At 35.0% G+C, this 13,166-nt stretch overlaps 1 protein-coding gene across 7 annotated transcripts in view; it reads left to right on the top strand.

Moving 5' to 3' along the window:
- The window catches only part of ADGRG6 (adhesion G protein-coupled receptor G6), a 134,250-nt gene that overhangs the window by 5,561 nt on the left and 115,523 nt on the right, over positions 1 to 13,166 (top strand). For all 7 annotated transcript variants that reach the window (XM_019756637.3, XM_074333641.2, XM_019756635.3 and 4 more), the window contains exon 2: positions 2,857 to 2,957. In XM_019756637.3, the coding sequence (XP_019612196.3) occupies positions 2,857 to 2,957 (101 nt within the window). The remainder of the gene's footprint in view (positions 1 to 2,856; positions 2,958 to 13,166) is intronic.

The raw sequence follows: 13,166 nt of genomic DNA, 5'->3' as shown, positions 1-13,166 counted from the left end.
AAGGCGGGCAACCAAGTTTGATTGATGTGCCTCTTTATTTCTCTGGGGCTCAATTTCCTCCTCTGTGAAATGTGGAGATTATACTTCATTTTTGGACCTCCCATCTCTAAACTATTTTAAATATATAATTGCATTTTTGTCTTAGAAGCATATTTATTCATCTTCAGCATGAATGAGAAATACCTCATTTATCCATTCTTCAAAATGATTGAAATTTCCATGTGACAGAAGTTTATCTTTTACCCTTTTTAAAGCCCTTACTGAGTGCAGGGTTATGTCTAGTCCTCTTTAGTGGATAATATCCTATTTACAAAAGAGAAAATAGGCTCAGAGTTTAAGTACTTGCCCCGCCTCCCAAAACCACACAGTAAACAGAGGCATCAGGATATAGCTATGTGCTATTCCATGGTTACGATGACTTACTATACCTTATTGCTTCTCATAAGCAGTAACACTGTTCTTAATTTCAAATATTTGGGATGAATGTATTTGACAACATACCTTTCATACAAAAACAAAACACACTCTTCAAACCTTAAGCTTTCCCTAGTTTAGAATTTCCATTAGGAGCTGTGTGATAAAAGAACTTCTGATTTGGTAAATATAAAAATGTGGCATGACTATCAGACACTACTTGAAATTTTGTATCCATGGCTGAATGAGTAATCCATTTTATTTCTGTTCCCAGGTGACCCCAGAAGTGGTCACAAAGTCAGTTGACTGGTGTTGGCGGCTCATGGCATTAATCGTACTGTCCATTCTTGTTGAAATCTTTTGATGTCACTCTTGATAGAATAACCATACTTAGAATGCCTGGCATGATGGCAATACTAATAGCTAATACTGATTGAGTGGTTACTGAGTGTCAGGCACTGTTCTTAAAAACCAGAGTCTGATTTAATCATCCATCAACCCTGTGGACTAAATTCCATTGCTTTTCTAACTCACAGGTGAAGAAGACGAGGCACAAGGTGGTGGTTAAGTAAATTTCCCAAGGGTTGCATAATTTGTAGGTAGCAAACTCAGGTCGGTCTGACTCTGGAGCATGTTCTCTTTGCTACTTAGGTCTCTAACAGTAAAAGGCAGATTGAAGATGCAGGCTTTGAGGCAACTGCAGGAATCACTTGATGTCTGTTTTTGCTTGAGTATTTCTCTTCCCACTTTTCTGGTATTTTGTTCAGTATAATACCTTTTACTGCAGATAAGCCACCTTTAGATAAAGAGGGGTTTACAGTTGACCCTTAAACAACACGGGTTTCACTCTTGAGTCCACTTATATGTGGATTTTTTTCTATAAATACACAGTTGGCCCTACGTATCCCTGGGTTTCCCATCTGAGGATTCAACCAACTTTGGAAGGAAAACAGTACTTTCTATCTGTGGTTGGGAAGCCACAGATGCAGATGGATGGCTCTATAATACATTGTTCTACACCAGTTTATATGAGGGACCTGAGCATCTGTGGATTTTGACATCCTTAGGGGTCCTGGAACCAATCCTCTGCAGACACTGAGGGACAACTGAAATTACGTTTTCTTGGGAGCCAGAAGTTATGTGTGGATTTTCAATCGTGCAGGGATCAGCGCCCCTAATGTCTGGGTTGTTCAAGGGTCAACTGTACTGTGACCCTAAAGTGTCTTATAGCTGCTCCTCTTTTTAGAAATAATATGACTCTCAATTACCACTTGTCATCAAAGCAACAAAGTCCCTTTGAGTATTTAAGATATGGAGATTTCTTACAGCTACTTGTCTGCCTTCCTGCTTCGTGACTCTCCTGGTCACCAGTCCATTGAGGGTGACTCTGGGTGACTGACTTCTGTGCTTGCTGCCCTCTTTACTGGCTTGCCTCTTTTGGTGGGGCTGAGTCAGTTGAAAGGATCAAACCACTGTTTTGAGCCAAGATAGCATGGCCGTTCCCTGTCTAAATCATCATTAAATATAATTTTGAGTTTGAAGACGAGACCATTGTACCGAGAATTATTTGAGAGTTTTCCAAACACCACCCCTGTAATGTCATTTACTAGTTTCTGCAATACTTGGTGTTTATTAGCCATTGAAAAACATTGATAGCTAGATAAAGAAGTTAATCTTTTTTGATGCTAATGCTTCATTTTAGAGGAAAGAAGAGAGCTTAAGCAATTTGATTTAATTTTAATTATCTCCATTTCTGAAGCAGCAGATATTATAAAATGGAAATATTTCCTTCAAGTCTAAATTTCTGGGAGATTATAGGGGTGTTGATATTATCATCTTCTTGCTACCCAGATGGGCATGTGACTGGTGACGCTGAAGACTGAAGCTGAAATTGCTATATTTTTTAATAAATGGTTTTTTTTCTTGCATTATCTGAATATTTTCCCATCTTCATTCAGAGATCACCTATTATACAGAGGGTGCCAAAAGCATGTATACACATTTTAAGAAAGGAAAACTGTATTAAAATTGTAATACTCAATCTATACCTGTAACAAAAGATGAATACATGTCACATTTGACTTCTGCAATTACAAGAGGTGCTCAAAGTGGTTACCATTAGCGCCCAGACACTTCTGATTATGGTGAACTACTGCTTGAGCAATGTTGACCAACGTGTCCACTTGTATACATTTTTTGGCACCCCCAGTATATTCTCTGATAAGGAAGGTGCCACCAGGTAGCAAGTAAAATAAATGGGATTTTTTTCCTTTTGCCTAATTAGCCTAAAGGAGGTGATTAGTTCATCATCTTTATTGGGAAGCAAGATTGAAAAAGGTTTCCATTTTCTGGTTCCTGATAGAAACTTGTACCTTTTACGGTTATTATCCTAATGCTTTATTGCATTCTCAGTGTCCTGATTGTTTCTTTCTTCCATTACAGGATGTTTTACTCAGGTCGAATGTGGAGCTGTCGTTGGAAGTGGAAGCCAAGTTCTCTTTTGTTCTTACTCACTTTATACATTGTCTGTGTTCCTCACTCAGGTAAGTGAGACTTTTTCTTTTTCAAACTCCAAATTTAATAATGATTACATTGCTTTCAGTGTAAATGTGCTATTTGTTTAAGTTAACTTTATTTGTTGTCATTCTTTTCTGTCTGTCCTTAACAAGCTATTTCTGTGCATGGCCTCTCATTCTTCTCTGAGTTCTGTGTGAATACTATTACTTTGATCATTGTTTTATGTTCTAATGAGTATATTTCTTTAATCTTTGCTGCATTTCTTTTAGCTTTATTTATTTATAGTGTGTGTTGAGTGATGAAACACTACATATCTGACATGAAAGATGTACTAGCTGTTTCTTCTACTATTGAATAAATATCAGCACTTAATTTTTTTCTCTTTTCAAGCTTTCATATAGTTATTCATAGAAAATATAGACTTTGCTGTTTTCATTTATTCTGATTTTACTGCCATGTATGGAACAGGAATTTGAAATTTAAGTTTTTAGACTATGAAGTCTATTTAGTTCACCTAAAATCATATGAAAAGTTAATTTGAATTGCAGTATTTTTGGAATTAAAATATCGAATTCTTATAATTACCATTTTCCCTGAACTTTGAAACTGTTGTTGAAAGCTAAATTTTCCATAAACAGCTAATTATATGAATAGGACAGTCAGAACCTGAGGATTGCAAATCATGTTTCAAAGTAAATTGTTTCTTTATTTGGTTTTGTTATTGATCAAACTGCATTTCTCTTAAGTCCATTTTATTTTACTTGTTTTTTTTTTATTGCTTTATATGTTCAGTGTATTATATTTTCCTTTAGAATCAAATCATTACTCATGAAGTCATATATTTATTGCTTGGGATTTTAACCAAGATGTTATACATTCCATATTTGTAGTATATCTGTATGTTATAATAAATAATACATTTAATGAATCATGGAAATAGATTATCTCCTGAAATTGCTTATGTATGGATCAAGAAGTTCAACTTGTATTTAATATATAAATTCTTCTTTCCAAGCCCTCAAGTATTTTAAGTGTTTCAGCTACTTTCTTGGAAAATCCCTGGCAGTTGTTTAACAGCTTCAAAACAAAACTGATCTTTGAGTGAATTTTTTTATGTATGTGTTTCAATTTCATTATAAAGTCACTCTTTCTGTTACTTTGGTTGTTGGAAAGATGAAACAAACTTGTAAGGGATCTGAAAATTACATATATATAAATATATTGGATTTTTATGATGTACAGTGTTGAACTACTTTTCAACTTTCAAAAGTGACCCTCCAAGAACCAATTACATGATGTAAGATAAATTATGAGATTAAAGTGAGTTGAAATCTGGTTACTTTCATTTTTCTTAGGTCAAGGCATTTGTAAATTTTCAAGCTTTCTTTAGACCTTAAACTGGGACTTTTTATGTTAGGTGTCAACATTCTAATTGATACATTCACATTTATTATTTTAGTCATTTGGTTAAATGAAGTGAAACATATTTAAATAAATGAAGTGAAACACAGAGACTAATTCAAAGGAGTCAACTGTGCTGGGTCTAGGGTGAGAACAACAGAAAGCACCAAGGGCACAAAATTTTAGGAGGCACTCATTCTCAAGGTCATTGGAATCAAAGTACTTAAATTTGCTTTTAACTCAACTTTTTCACACAGGAAACCTTTCTTGAAAATTTCTTGCATTACCCAATGCTCATGTGCATCAGGTAAGGCTTTGTGACAGATAGTTACGTGTTTACTCATGAAGCCAGAACATTTTGTATCTAGATAATCTGTAAACATGATTCACTTAAAACGCCATCACCTGGTACATGAATATCTGAAGTCATAAAAATACTTAGGGGGCTATTATTGGCATTTTAATATAAACTTTTTGTCTTATAAGTAACTCAATATAGGATTCCTTAAAATAACGCATATTAAAACTTCAGAGATAACTAATTTTCAAAGTGTATCTTTAAACCATAGTGAGGTACCACTATATTTTCAAGAACATTGAGTACTTGACTGTGATGTCGTATCTCTACATATGCACTCTGATTTTTTCATTTCTCCGGATGACCCTTGGATGACTTTAATTTGTCTAATGGGTTGAAATGGCATCTTGATGCCAGTGTCTCCTAAATCCGTACTGTCAGCCCTGGAGTCATCTTTTGGATTGCTTATCCTCCTCTACACTTGAAAATAATAGTAGTCCTCAAACTTCACATGTGCAAATAAGATTCTTGATTCCTACCTCTTCTTCCCACACCTGCTTTATGCTCAATCATCATAGTCCATCCTACTATCTTGCTATTCTCTCCTCCCCTCACTGTTTTCTAGACAAATTGGCCTTTCTGTCCCTGACCATGCCTTCTAGTGACCTTTTGTTTCTCATCTATACACAGCTGGTTCTTTTTTGATATTCATATCTTAATTATTACCGCCTCAGATAAGACTTCTTATCCCCTAATTCAAAGGAACCCCATTATCACTATATTACCCTTTAGTCTCTATATATTTTTGTTGCCCCCTTGATTGTTAATGTTTTATTAATATGACTGTGATAGGTTGGAGGGTTGGTGACACCTCTTTTGATTAAGATTGATACTTAGTTCAGATGATGAAAAATTAGAATCCTGTTGTTTAAGCAGGTAATATCCATGGTTTAAATCATATTGCAATGTTAACTCTCCTAGTGGGTAATTTAACAATTTAGTGTCACAAGACATTTACAAAGCAAATAGTATATAAGGCCTGTTCCCCTCAGTATTGTAAAAAGTAATGTAGCAAAAGAATGAGTTGTCTCTTGACAAGTGATGAATATAACTTTTAATAAGAACTACAAAAAAAATAACAGCTGGATATTTAAACTGGTGCCACAGAAGTGCAAATTACAAAACTTGATTGTTTTTTACCCATTAGCTTGACAATATTTAGAAAGATTGATAACATCTGGTATTTCCAAAGTACGAGGAGAAGGGCACACACTAACCCTGTTGATTTGTCTTTTGGGAAAGGAACTGGGAAACATTCTTTTCCAGGTAAGAATGTGTATCCTCTTCGACATCACTCCCACACGTAGGCATCTATCCTATGAAATAAACAATAAATATATAGAGAAATATGTACCAGTGTGTTACTAACATTGTAGCTAGCAGTCGGTAAAGACTCTAGTTGCTTATCAACAAGACAATAGTTTTATAAATTCTTCTACATTATTAGCATGACATGCTGTGTAGCCATTTAAAACAATGTGGTCAAATGGTACATATAGACTTGGAAAGATGTTCATGATGTTGTTAAATTAAAAAGCAAGTTGCAGAACAATATAAAATTATGTAAGATTTTCAAAATTGGGATATTTTTTATATATATATATATATATATATATATATATATATGTATATATATATATATATATATAACCAAAAAAAATTGTATACACATTTTTTTAACACCCCTGGTATGTGTGTGGGGTGTATATATATGTGTATATATATACACACGTGTGTGGGTATGTATATATATGTGTATATACACATATGTGTATCATCTGTATCTCAGAGTTGGAATAAAGAGGAAGGCGATGGAACTTTATACAACTTTGAACTATTTGCTTTGTTACAATGAGCACGTATTACTTTAATACTTTGGAAAACCAAAAGAAAAAAAAAACCTGATGAAATTATTTCATTTTATTTATTTATTTTTAAAAGCCACATTAAAAAAAATAGCCAGAGAGACTGTTGAAGTGTACATATATTATACTTCTCTGTTAGTCACTTAACCATAACTCTGGCTCTTCACTTGATAAGAATGTCTAAAAGGTGTTTCAAATAATAATCTCTTTTATGTAGTATGACACTCCATGACTCTGAAGATGAATGATGATATCTCAGGCAGACAGAAGGTTATGGCTTCAAGTAGAGTGGGAAACAAATGGCCAAGAGCCAATGAATTCCTAAGGAACCAAGAGCCTGTTTCCACACAGATAGCCTTAGTCATGAGCACTGAGAGGAGGAGACTCCCTTCTCTCCTGAAAACCGATGATGTCAGCAGATTATTTCAAAGCTCAGTGTTATTCTGATATCTATGATACATCAACTAAAAGGGAAATGTTTCCGGAAGTACAATCTAGCTTGAATTGTGTACTTTCTATCCCAGAGCACAGCCCAGTTCTGGAAGGTAAGTGATTGGGCAAAAGGAAACTTGTGCTTCATTTTGTTTGTGTGTTAGTTTTTCTCATGATCTTCGAATGAGCCGTTATTATGTAGTATCAGTTACATTGCAATCTGTATTTAAGTGTTAGACATATCATGTTATATGTATTTTTATATTTGATCAAAAGGCTTTCAAATGCATGGAAAAATTATCCTTTCATAAATCTGCCAGTTTTTAAAGTCATTTTCATATTAATATGTCCTTAAAATTACTAAATAAATATATCTGGAAGGTCAAAAATAAGGCTGTAATTATGCAAACTATTCTTGTCAAGTGAAAAAAAGAACCAGAATAATGATTGACTAACAGAAAATTGTAATATATAATGGTTTTTTTCTTTCCTTCAGTCAGGGTCATATTGCTCCAAATTAGTGTCTGATGCTTTCAGCCGAAGGGCTGTTTTCCCATTCAGCACTTCAGATTAAATGAGTCATTGTGATGGAATAAACAAATCCTAGAATATCGTTTACAACATGATTCTTTGAGGCATCTTCCCCGATAACTTCCTTGCTATACATTTGGAATGATCTGAATTTGATGTTGGTAAATATGAAATCTGATACTGGGGTCACAGACTCAATTACATCAGTGTAGAATAAGGGCGACTTATCTTGTCACCGCAGTGACAATTTCAAGTGACTATGCAGTGTGATGGGACCACAGACGAAAGTGATACCCTTAGATGGTATTAGGAAAAGAGGCTGTCAGCACAGAGGCCTACTCTTCACTGGTCAGATCACACCTGTCTCCAGCATGGTTGTCATATTGTAGAGAGAGTTCATAACACAGCGTATCTGGACAGGTGGATCCACATGATGAAGGGTCTCGAACAATCTGAGGAATGTTTCAGAGCATCTCTGTCTACACTGTGTTATGTGAAGCCTCTATGGGGTGGGCTGCAGCTGTGGATGCATATCCTTTGTGTCAGCCACCACGTTGTTACTTTTGTGTAACAGGTTTTTTTTTTGGTTTGATTTTTTTTTTTAAGAGTAAAAATCCTGATAAATTTAAAAAAAAAAATAGAGAAACAATAGATTTATTTTGGAGTAGTGAAGTCAATAGGGATAAGACAGTGGTATTTAGATATTCGAAGAGTGGTTATTTGAAAGGAACAGACTTATTCAGAGTATCTCAAAGAGCAGAGAAGGACGATTGAGTTGATGCTTCCAGTACCAAATGACTCTCCTAGTGATTGGCTGCCAAAACATAAAACCAGCTGTCATTCAAATTCTTCCTCACCACTGGAATCAGGACACGGAGAAGGAATCTTAATATTGGAGAGTAATGTGCACTGAAAACCTTGAAGGCTTCCTCAGCCTACCGTTACATTCATAGAATGTGTGTTAGATAGCCTGTGTGTCTTATACACAGAAAGCCATATTGTGCATATTTTACCGCAAAAGTTTTGCTTCAATAGTTCATTCTGTGTGCATTTCCTGTCAATTTTAGTAAGTGATTTTTATACTAAATTAGAGATAGGGCAGGTGATTTTCTTGGACAAGATAAGCCTGGGGGGCTCTAGATGTCAGCAGGTACAAAATTTTCTGCCACTTTCAAATCAATAATTATTTAAGGAATTTTCCTTTTATTTTTAGCAAGATAGCATATGTGCTTTTGGGCCCCATTCATGCTAAGATTGCAATATCATAGTATCCAGTAAGTAAGGAATGTGGAAAAGAATAAAATGGAAAAGAACCAAAGAGAGAGGAAAAAACATTTATTCTAGATTTAATGAGTAAATATGTTTTATAGGGTGGGGCAGCAAGGGAGGAAATTATGGAGGTTAGAGGACAAAATATATTAATTCCACAATGAGCATGAAATCACAGTATTATAAACATCCTTTCTCCTCCACTGAACTAAGACGATTAAACACCTTTGAAAAGAAAACAAAGTCATTTGCCAACATATGGGTGGTGGCTATCACCAGTTCAGATTAACCCTTTTAGCCATTTTCTGAAACAAGACAACACAAAACAACATAACATTTTGAAAAACAAATGAAGTAGCCCAGCTGGGACTATTTTGCCATCATATTTCTGTAGTTAATACTTTTTATTTTGATTTTTTTAAAAATCATAAAAAATATTTGTAGCCAATTAATACGTTTAGATGAGTGTCTTTCTCAGGAAAATAGTTTTAATTGTAACACATTACACGGCAAAATATTTTGGTTTGTAGTCATTCCTAAAGTAGCTTTGTCTTAAACTTATAGTTTAGAAATGATACACTTTTTAAAAAAATTACAAAATTTTCTTCAATGAGTCAAAAAAAGAGGCCTCCTGCTAGTATATTCTGCTCCAAGCTTAGTGTTGCTAGTTTAGATAAAGAGAGAAAGTGTTCTCTCTAAAGCCCAGGTAGTGGATTGTGTCAACCCATTCAAAATTTAAAAAAAAATAAATTATTTTTAAATACATTAATCACTATTATTGGTTTGGGTAAAGCTACAAGAATGAGCTAATGCTCATAATTTTTGTAAATCCCCAAAGGGATCTTTTTAGAGGATTCTTTATCTGGTCAAAACTTTGAAGAGTACTGTTAAACTACAGATCTGAAAAAAAAATAGAAATACACTGAATGGGAATATTAATCACTGCTTTTAGACACTCCACAATTCATTCCTTTATTTTTTTTTTTTTGCCTTAAACATGCACATGGCGTTATATATAATTGATATTGGCCCCTTTTGAGTCTAAGTAACAGTTTTGCTGGATTACTGGCTTTATCGAACAGAATTTTAAGGCAGAAGATGAGAGTTTCTGGTCGTAGAAATTTCAGTGGCTTCAGTAATAGTACTATGGGGAAAAAAAGCTAAACTTTTAGAGATATTTTGCCTCAATGTTGGATTTTTCAGGGAGGATGAGCTCCAAGTATACCTACTGGGGCATGGTGGAATGTGGCCTCTACCTCTTCCTAAATTCTGTTGATCAGATTGTGTACACCAATTGTCACTTGGCTGGCTCATCAGAGGTCAATATGAGCTTTTAACGTAGACCAGCTAATCACATCTCTCTTTAGAATGATAACCTGAAAAACTCTGTAGGAAGTTCATGACCACAAGTATTGTTATAATACTGATGAAGTACTAATATATTTCAATAAACATTAAGGTTTGTGACTCTTCTCTCAGAGTCTTTGCTCTCTCGACATGGAAACTTCCCTCCCAGCTCAGTAAGACCTGATACCTTCCTTGGAGTTTGGTTAGAACTCTCATTACGTCTCATCGTCTGAGTTGCTTGCATCTCTCATACATATTAGAGAGGTCTGCCTCTTTTAGTAACTATTTCAGAAGAAAGTTCTCTCTAAATTTGCATTCATTTCTTTTTTTAGATTGAGGTATAATTGACATGTAACCTTATATTATGCAACCATTTTTTATATATAAGGTGGTGTCTGCTTGCAAACACAGTGCTATGATTTTGCTGATATAAAAGAGGTTTTCAGTCAATATGCAGTGAACGCATCAAATTGCCTTCCAAGCTGCCCTTCTGTGACTTTGGATTTCCCTTAGCAGGGTAAGCCTAGCAGATCTCACAGTTAGGTATTCTTATTCAAAGCCTTTCTCCTACCTTCATTATCATTAAAGTAAGTTTAACATTTGTGAGAGCATTACAGTACTTACAGGAGTTACAGAGAATATAGAGGCTAGCATTGCTACTCTTAGACACATTTGAAAGTTAAAGCTATGTCCTACTAATATCATAATAATATTTGAGTATTTGTGTGTGTGTGTGTGTGTGTGTGTGTGTGTGTGTGTGTGTGTGCGTGCGTGTGTCAGATTTTTTTTCTTATGTGTATCAGGCTCTTTTCAAGTCCTATCTCTGCAGAGCTAAATCATGGTACGTAATGTCAAGGAATTTTAGTGTTGATGGGGAGACTGACGTGAAACAAATAGGAAGCACTGTGATGTGTGATCCAATACCATTGTACAGGTGACAGTCAAGGGATAGCAGAAGAGATCTCAGAAAAGTTTTCATGCAGTAGGTAATATTAAAACTGCATCTTCCAGCAGGAGTGATGAAAAAAATTTTTTACAAAATGCTATGACTTTGTCAGTGACCATTTGGAGAGCTTTCTCTGCAATCTGATTGGGTGGCTGGCTATAAAAACTGATACAGCTGTGGGAGTGGTTTGTACCCATCGAATATCAGCCCTGATGATAACAGAAGGCAAGAAGATGGGAAAAAGGATATGGAAATAGAGAAGGGCGATCTAGGAAGAAAAAGGAGTGAGGGCCAATGGAAGAATGCATTGAAAATGATTTTGTGGAAGGATAGATACAGCAGGTCTTCAAATAATGTCAGTTCATTCATTGTCCTTTCGTTATAATGTTGATGAGATGCCATGGGAATATAACTCTTGTTTATATCAATTAGCCTATGGTAAAGTGGTTTTGTTTTATGTCCTTTCGCTTAAAGTCACACAACCTATCCATGATGTTAAGTGAGGACTTATTTTACTTCCTGTTGCTAGAATAAAGGGTATTTGCAGAAGAAAGTAAGAAATGAACTTAAGTAAGCAGGAGGCTCAGACTGTGAAGAATGTTACTTGAGGGACCATCCTAACAAGGCTGAATGAGGAATTCCAGCCCAGTAGGCGAGATGGACATGTACCCTCTATCTATTCAGTAAGATACTTGTAGGTGCAATCAGAAATTGCACTGAAGGGAACAGACATTAAGCACTTCCGTAGGGTCATAGTTAGGTAACTCAGTGGCAGAATTGTTTTTTGTTTATTGAATCTATAGTTTGTGCTTTTTGTCTATCATACCCTTCTGCCTCAGAAATGGCAGTCTTACTTGCCTCATTGGTGAACAGCATTGATACACATGTTGAAAAGCTGGAGATACTAGTAGACCTTCAGGTACCCTTGAGACCTTCTCATTCTTGCTCAGAACCATATTTAGTTGTGACAAAAGGTTACTGAATCTAGATTAGAATTGTCTTCATCTTCTTCATCTTTATAACTATTGCCTCCAGAGGTTCTCATCTCCACCTGGTGTATTATACGTGCTCCTAAGTCATCTCCCTGAATCCAGTGTTTCTGTTAAACCACAGTTGGAATTGTGCCACTGCCCTGATTAAGTTCTCTTGATTCTTCTTGCCCACAGAAGAGTCCATAGCCCTGAATTTATGTAATTTCACAGCTTCCTAACTTTGTGATGCCCTATCAAATGCCTGCCAAATAGTAGGGTCTCAATGAAATATTGACTGAGCACAGAAGTTAAAGAATTTGCATTAAGCAAAATTGGATTTAGTCATAGATGTTCAATTATTTAAGAGAAGAAATTAATACTTAGCGTAGGTACCATACTGAGTTTTTAAAACTAACAGGGTAAACCCTTCTATCTGTAAAAGACCAGCTGTTTAAGAGGGGAAATTTCATAAAACTTTACAATAATTATTTGTGCCAAAAGATGGAAGTGGTCACTCTAAATGACTAAAATAACTAGAATAGTATATTTATTTTTAATTATTCCAAGGACTGAGCTTCTCATGGAAACACATTTTTTAAAATGCCAAGCAAATCTCATTACTGTTAAAATGTACACTTAAAAAATAACTATTTATGTTGAAAATAGTAAAAAATGATTATTTTCTAATTTTTTTTCTGCTATTCCCCCCATTCCCCTTGGGAGATCTTTTCCACAATTATCCCCATTATCACCTGTATCTTAAACTATCTTGGTTTATACTTTCCCCAACTTAGTCGGCAAATATACTCAGAACAAAAATTTCTTTTCAAAACAAAAATTTTCCACCTCCCCTCAATGCCTTTTTTGTTCTTCTAAGCTATCGTTTTCATTTGTCATTCCCTTCATTTATGAATGTCTTGAAAGAGTAGTCTACTTGGATTTATTAGTTCCCCACTCTTAAAAAATAGGTTGTTCTGTTTTGGGGCTGCATTGCCAAGTATCAACGTGTGTGTGTGTGTGTGTGTGTGTGTGTGTAAACAATTATGGTTTTATAAAGATATCCTGAGTAGTCAATTTCTCCAAAGGCTTTTATTTTTTTTCAAATGTTAAATAGC

The sequence above is a fragment of the Rhinolophus sinicus genome, chromosome 2 (assembly GCF_057876585.1).
Source record: "Rhinolophus sinicus isolate RSI-liver-muscle chromosome 2, RSI-T2T, whole genome shotgun sequence".
Classification (NCBI taxonomy): domain Eukaryota; kingdom Metazoa; phylum Chordata; class Mammalia; order Chiroptera; family Rhinolophidae; genus Rhinolophus; species Rhinolophus sinicus.
Note: the sequence above shows the minus strand (reverse complement) of the source record. Positions and strands in the feature narration are given on the sequence as shown.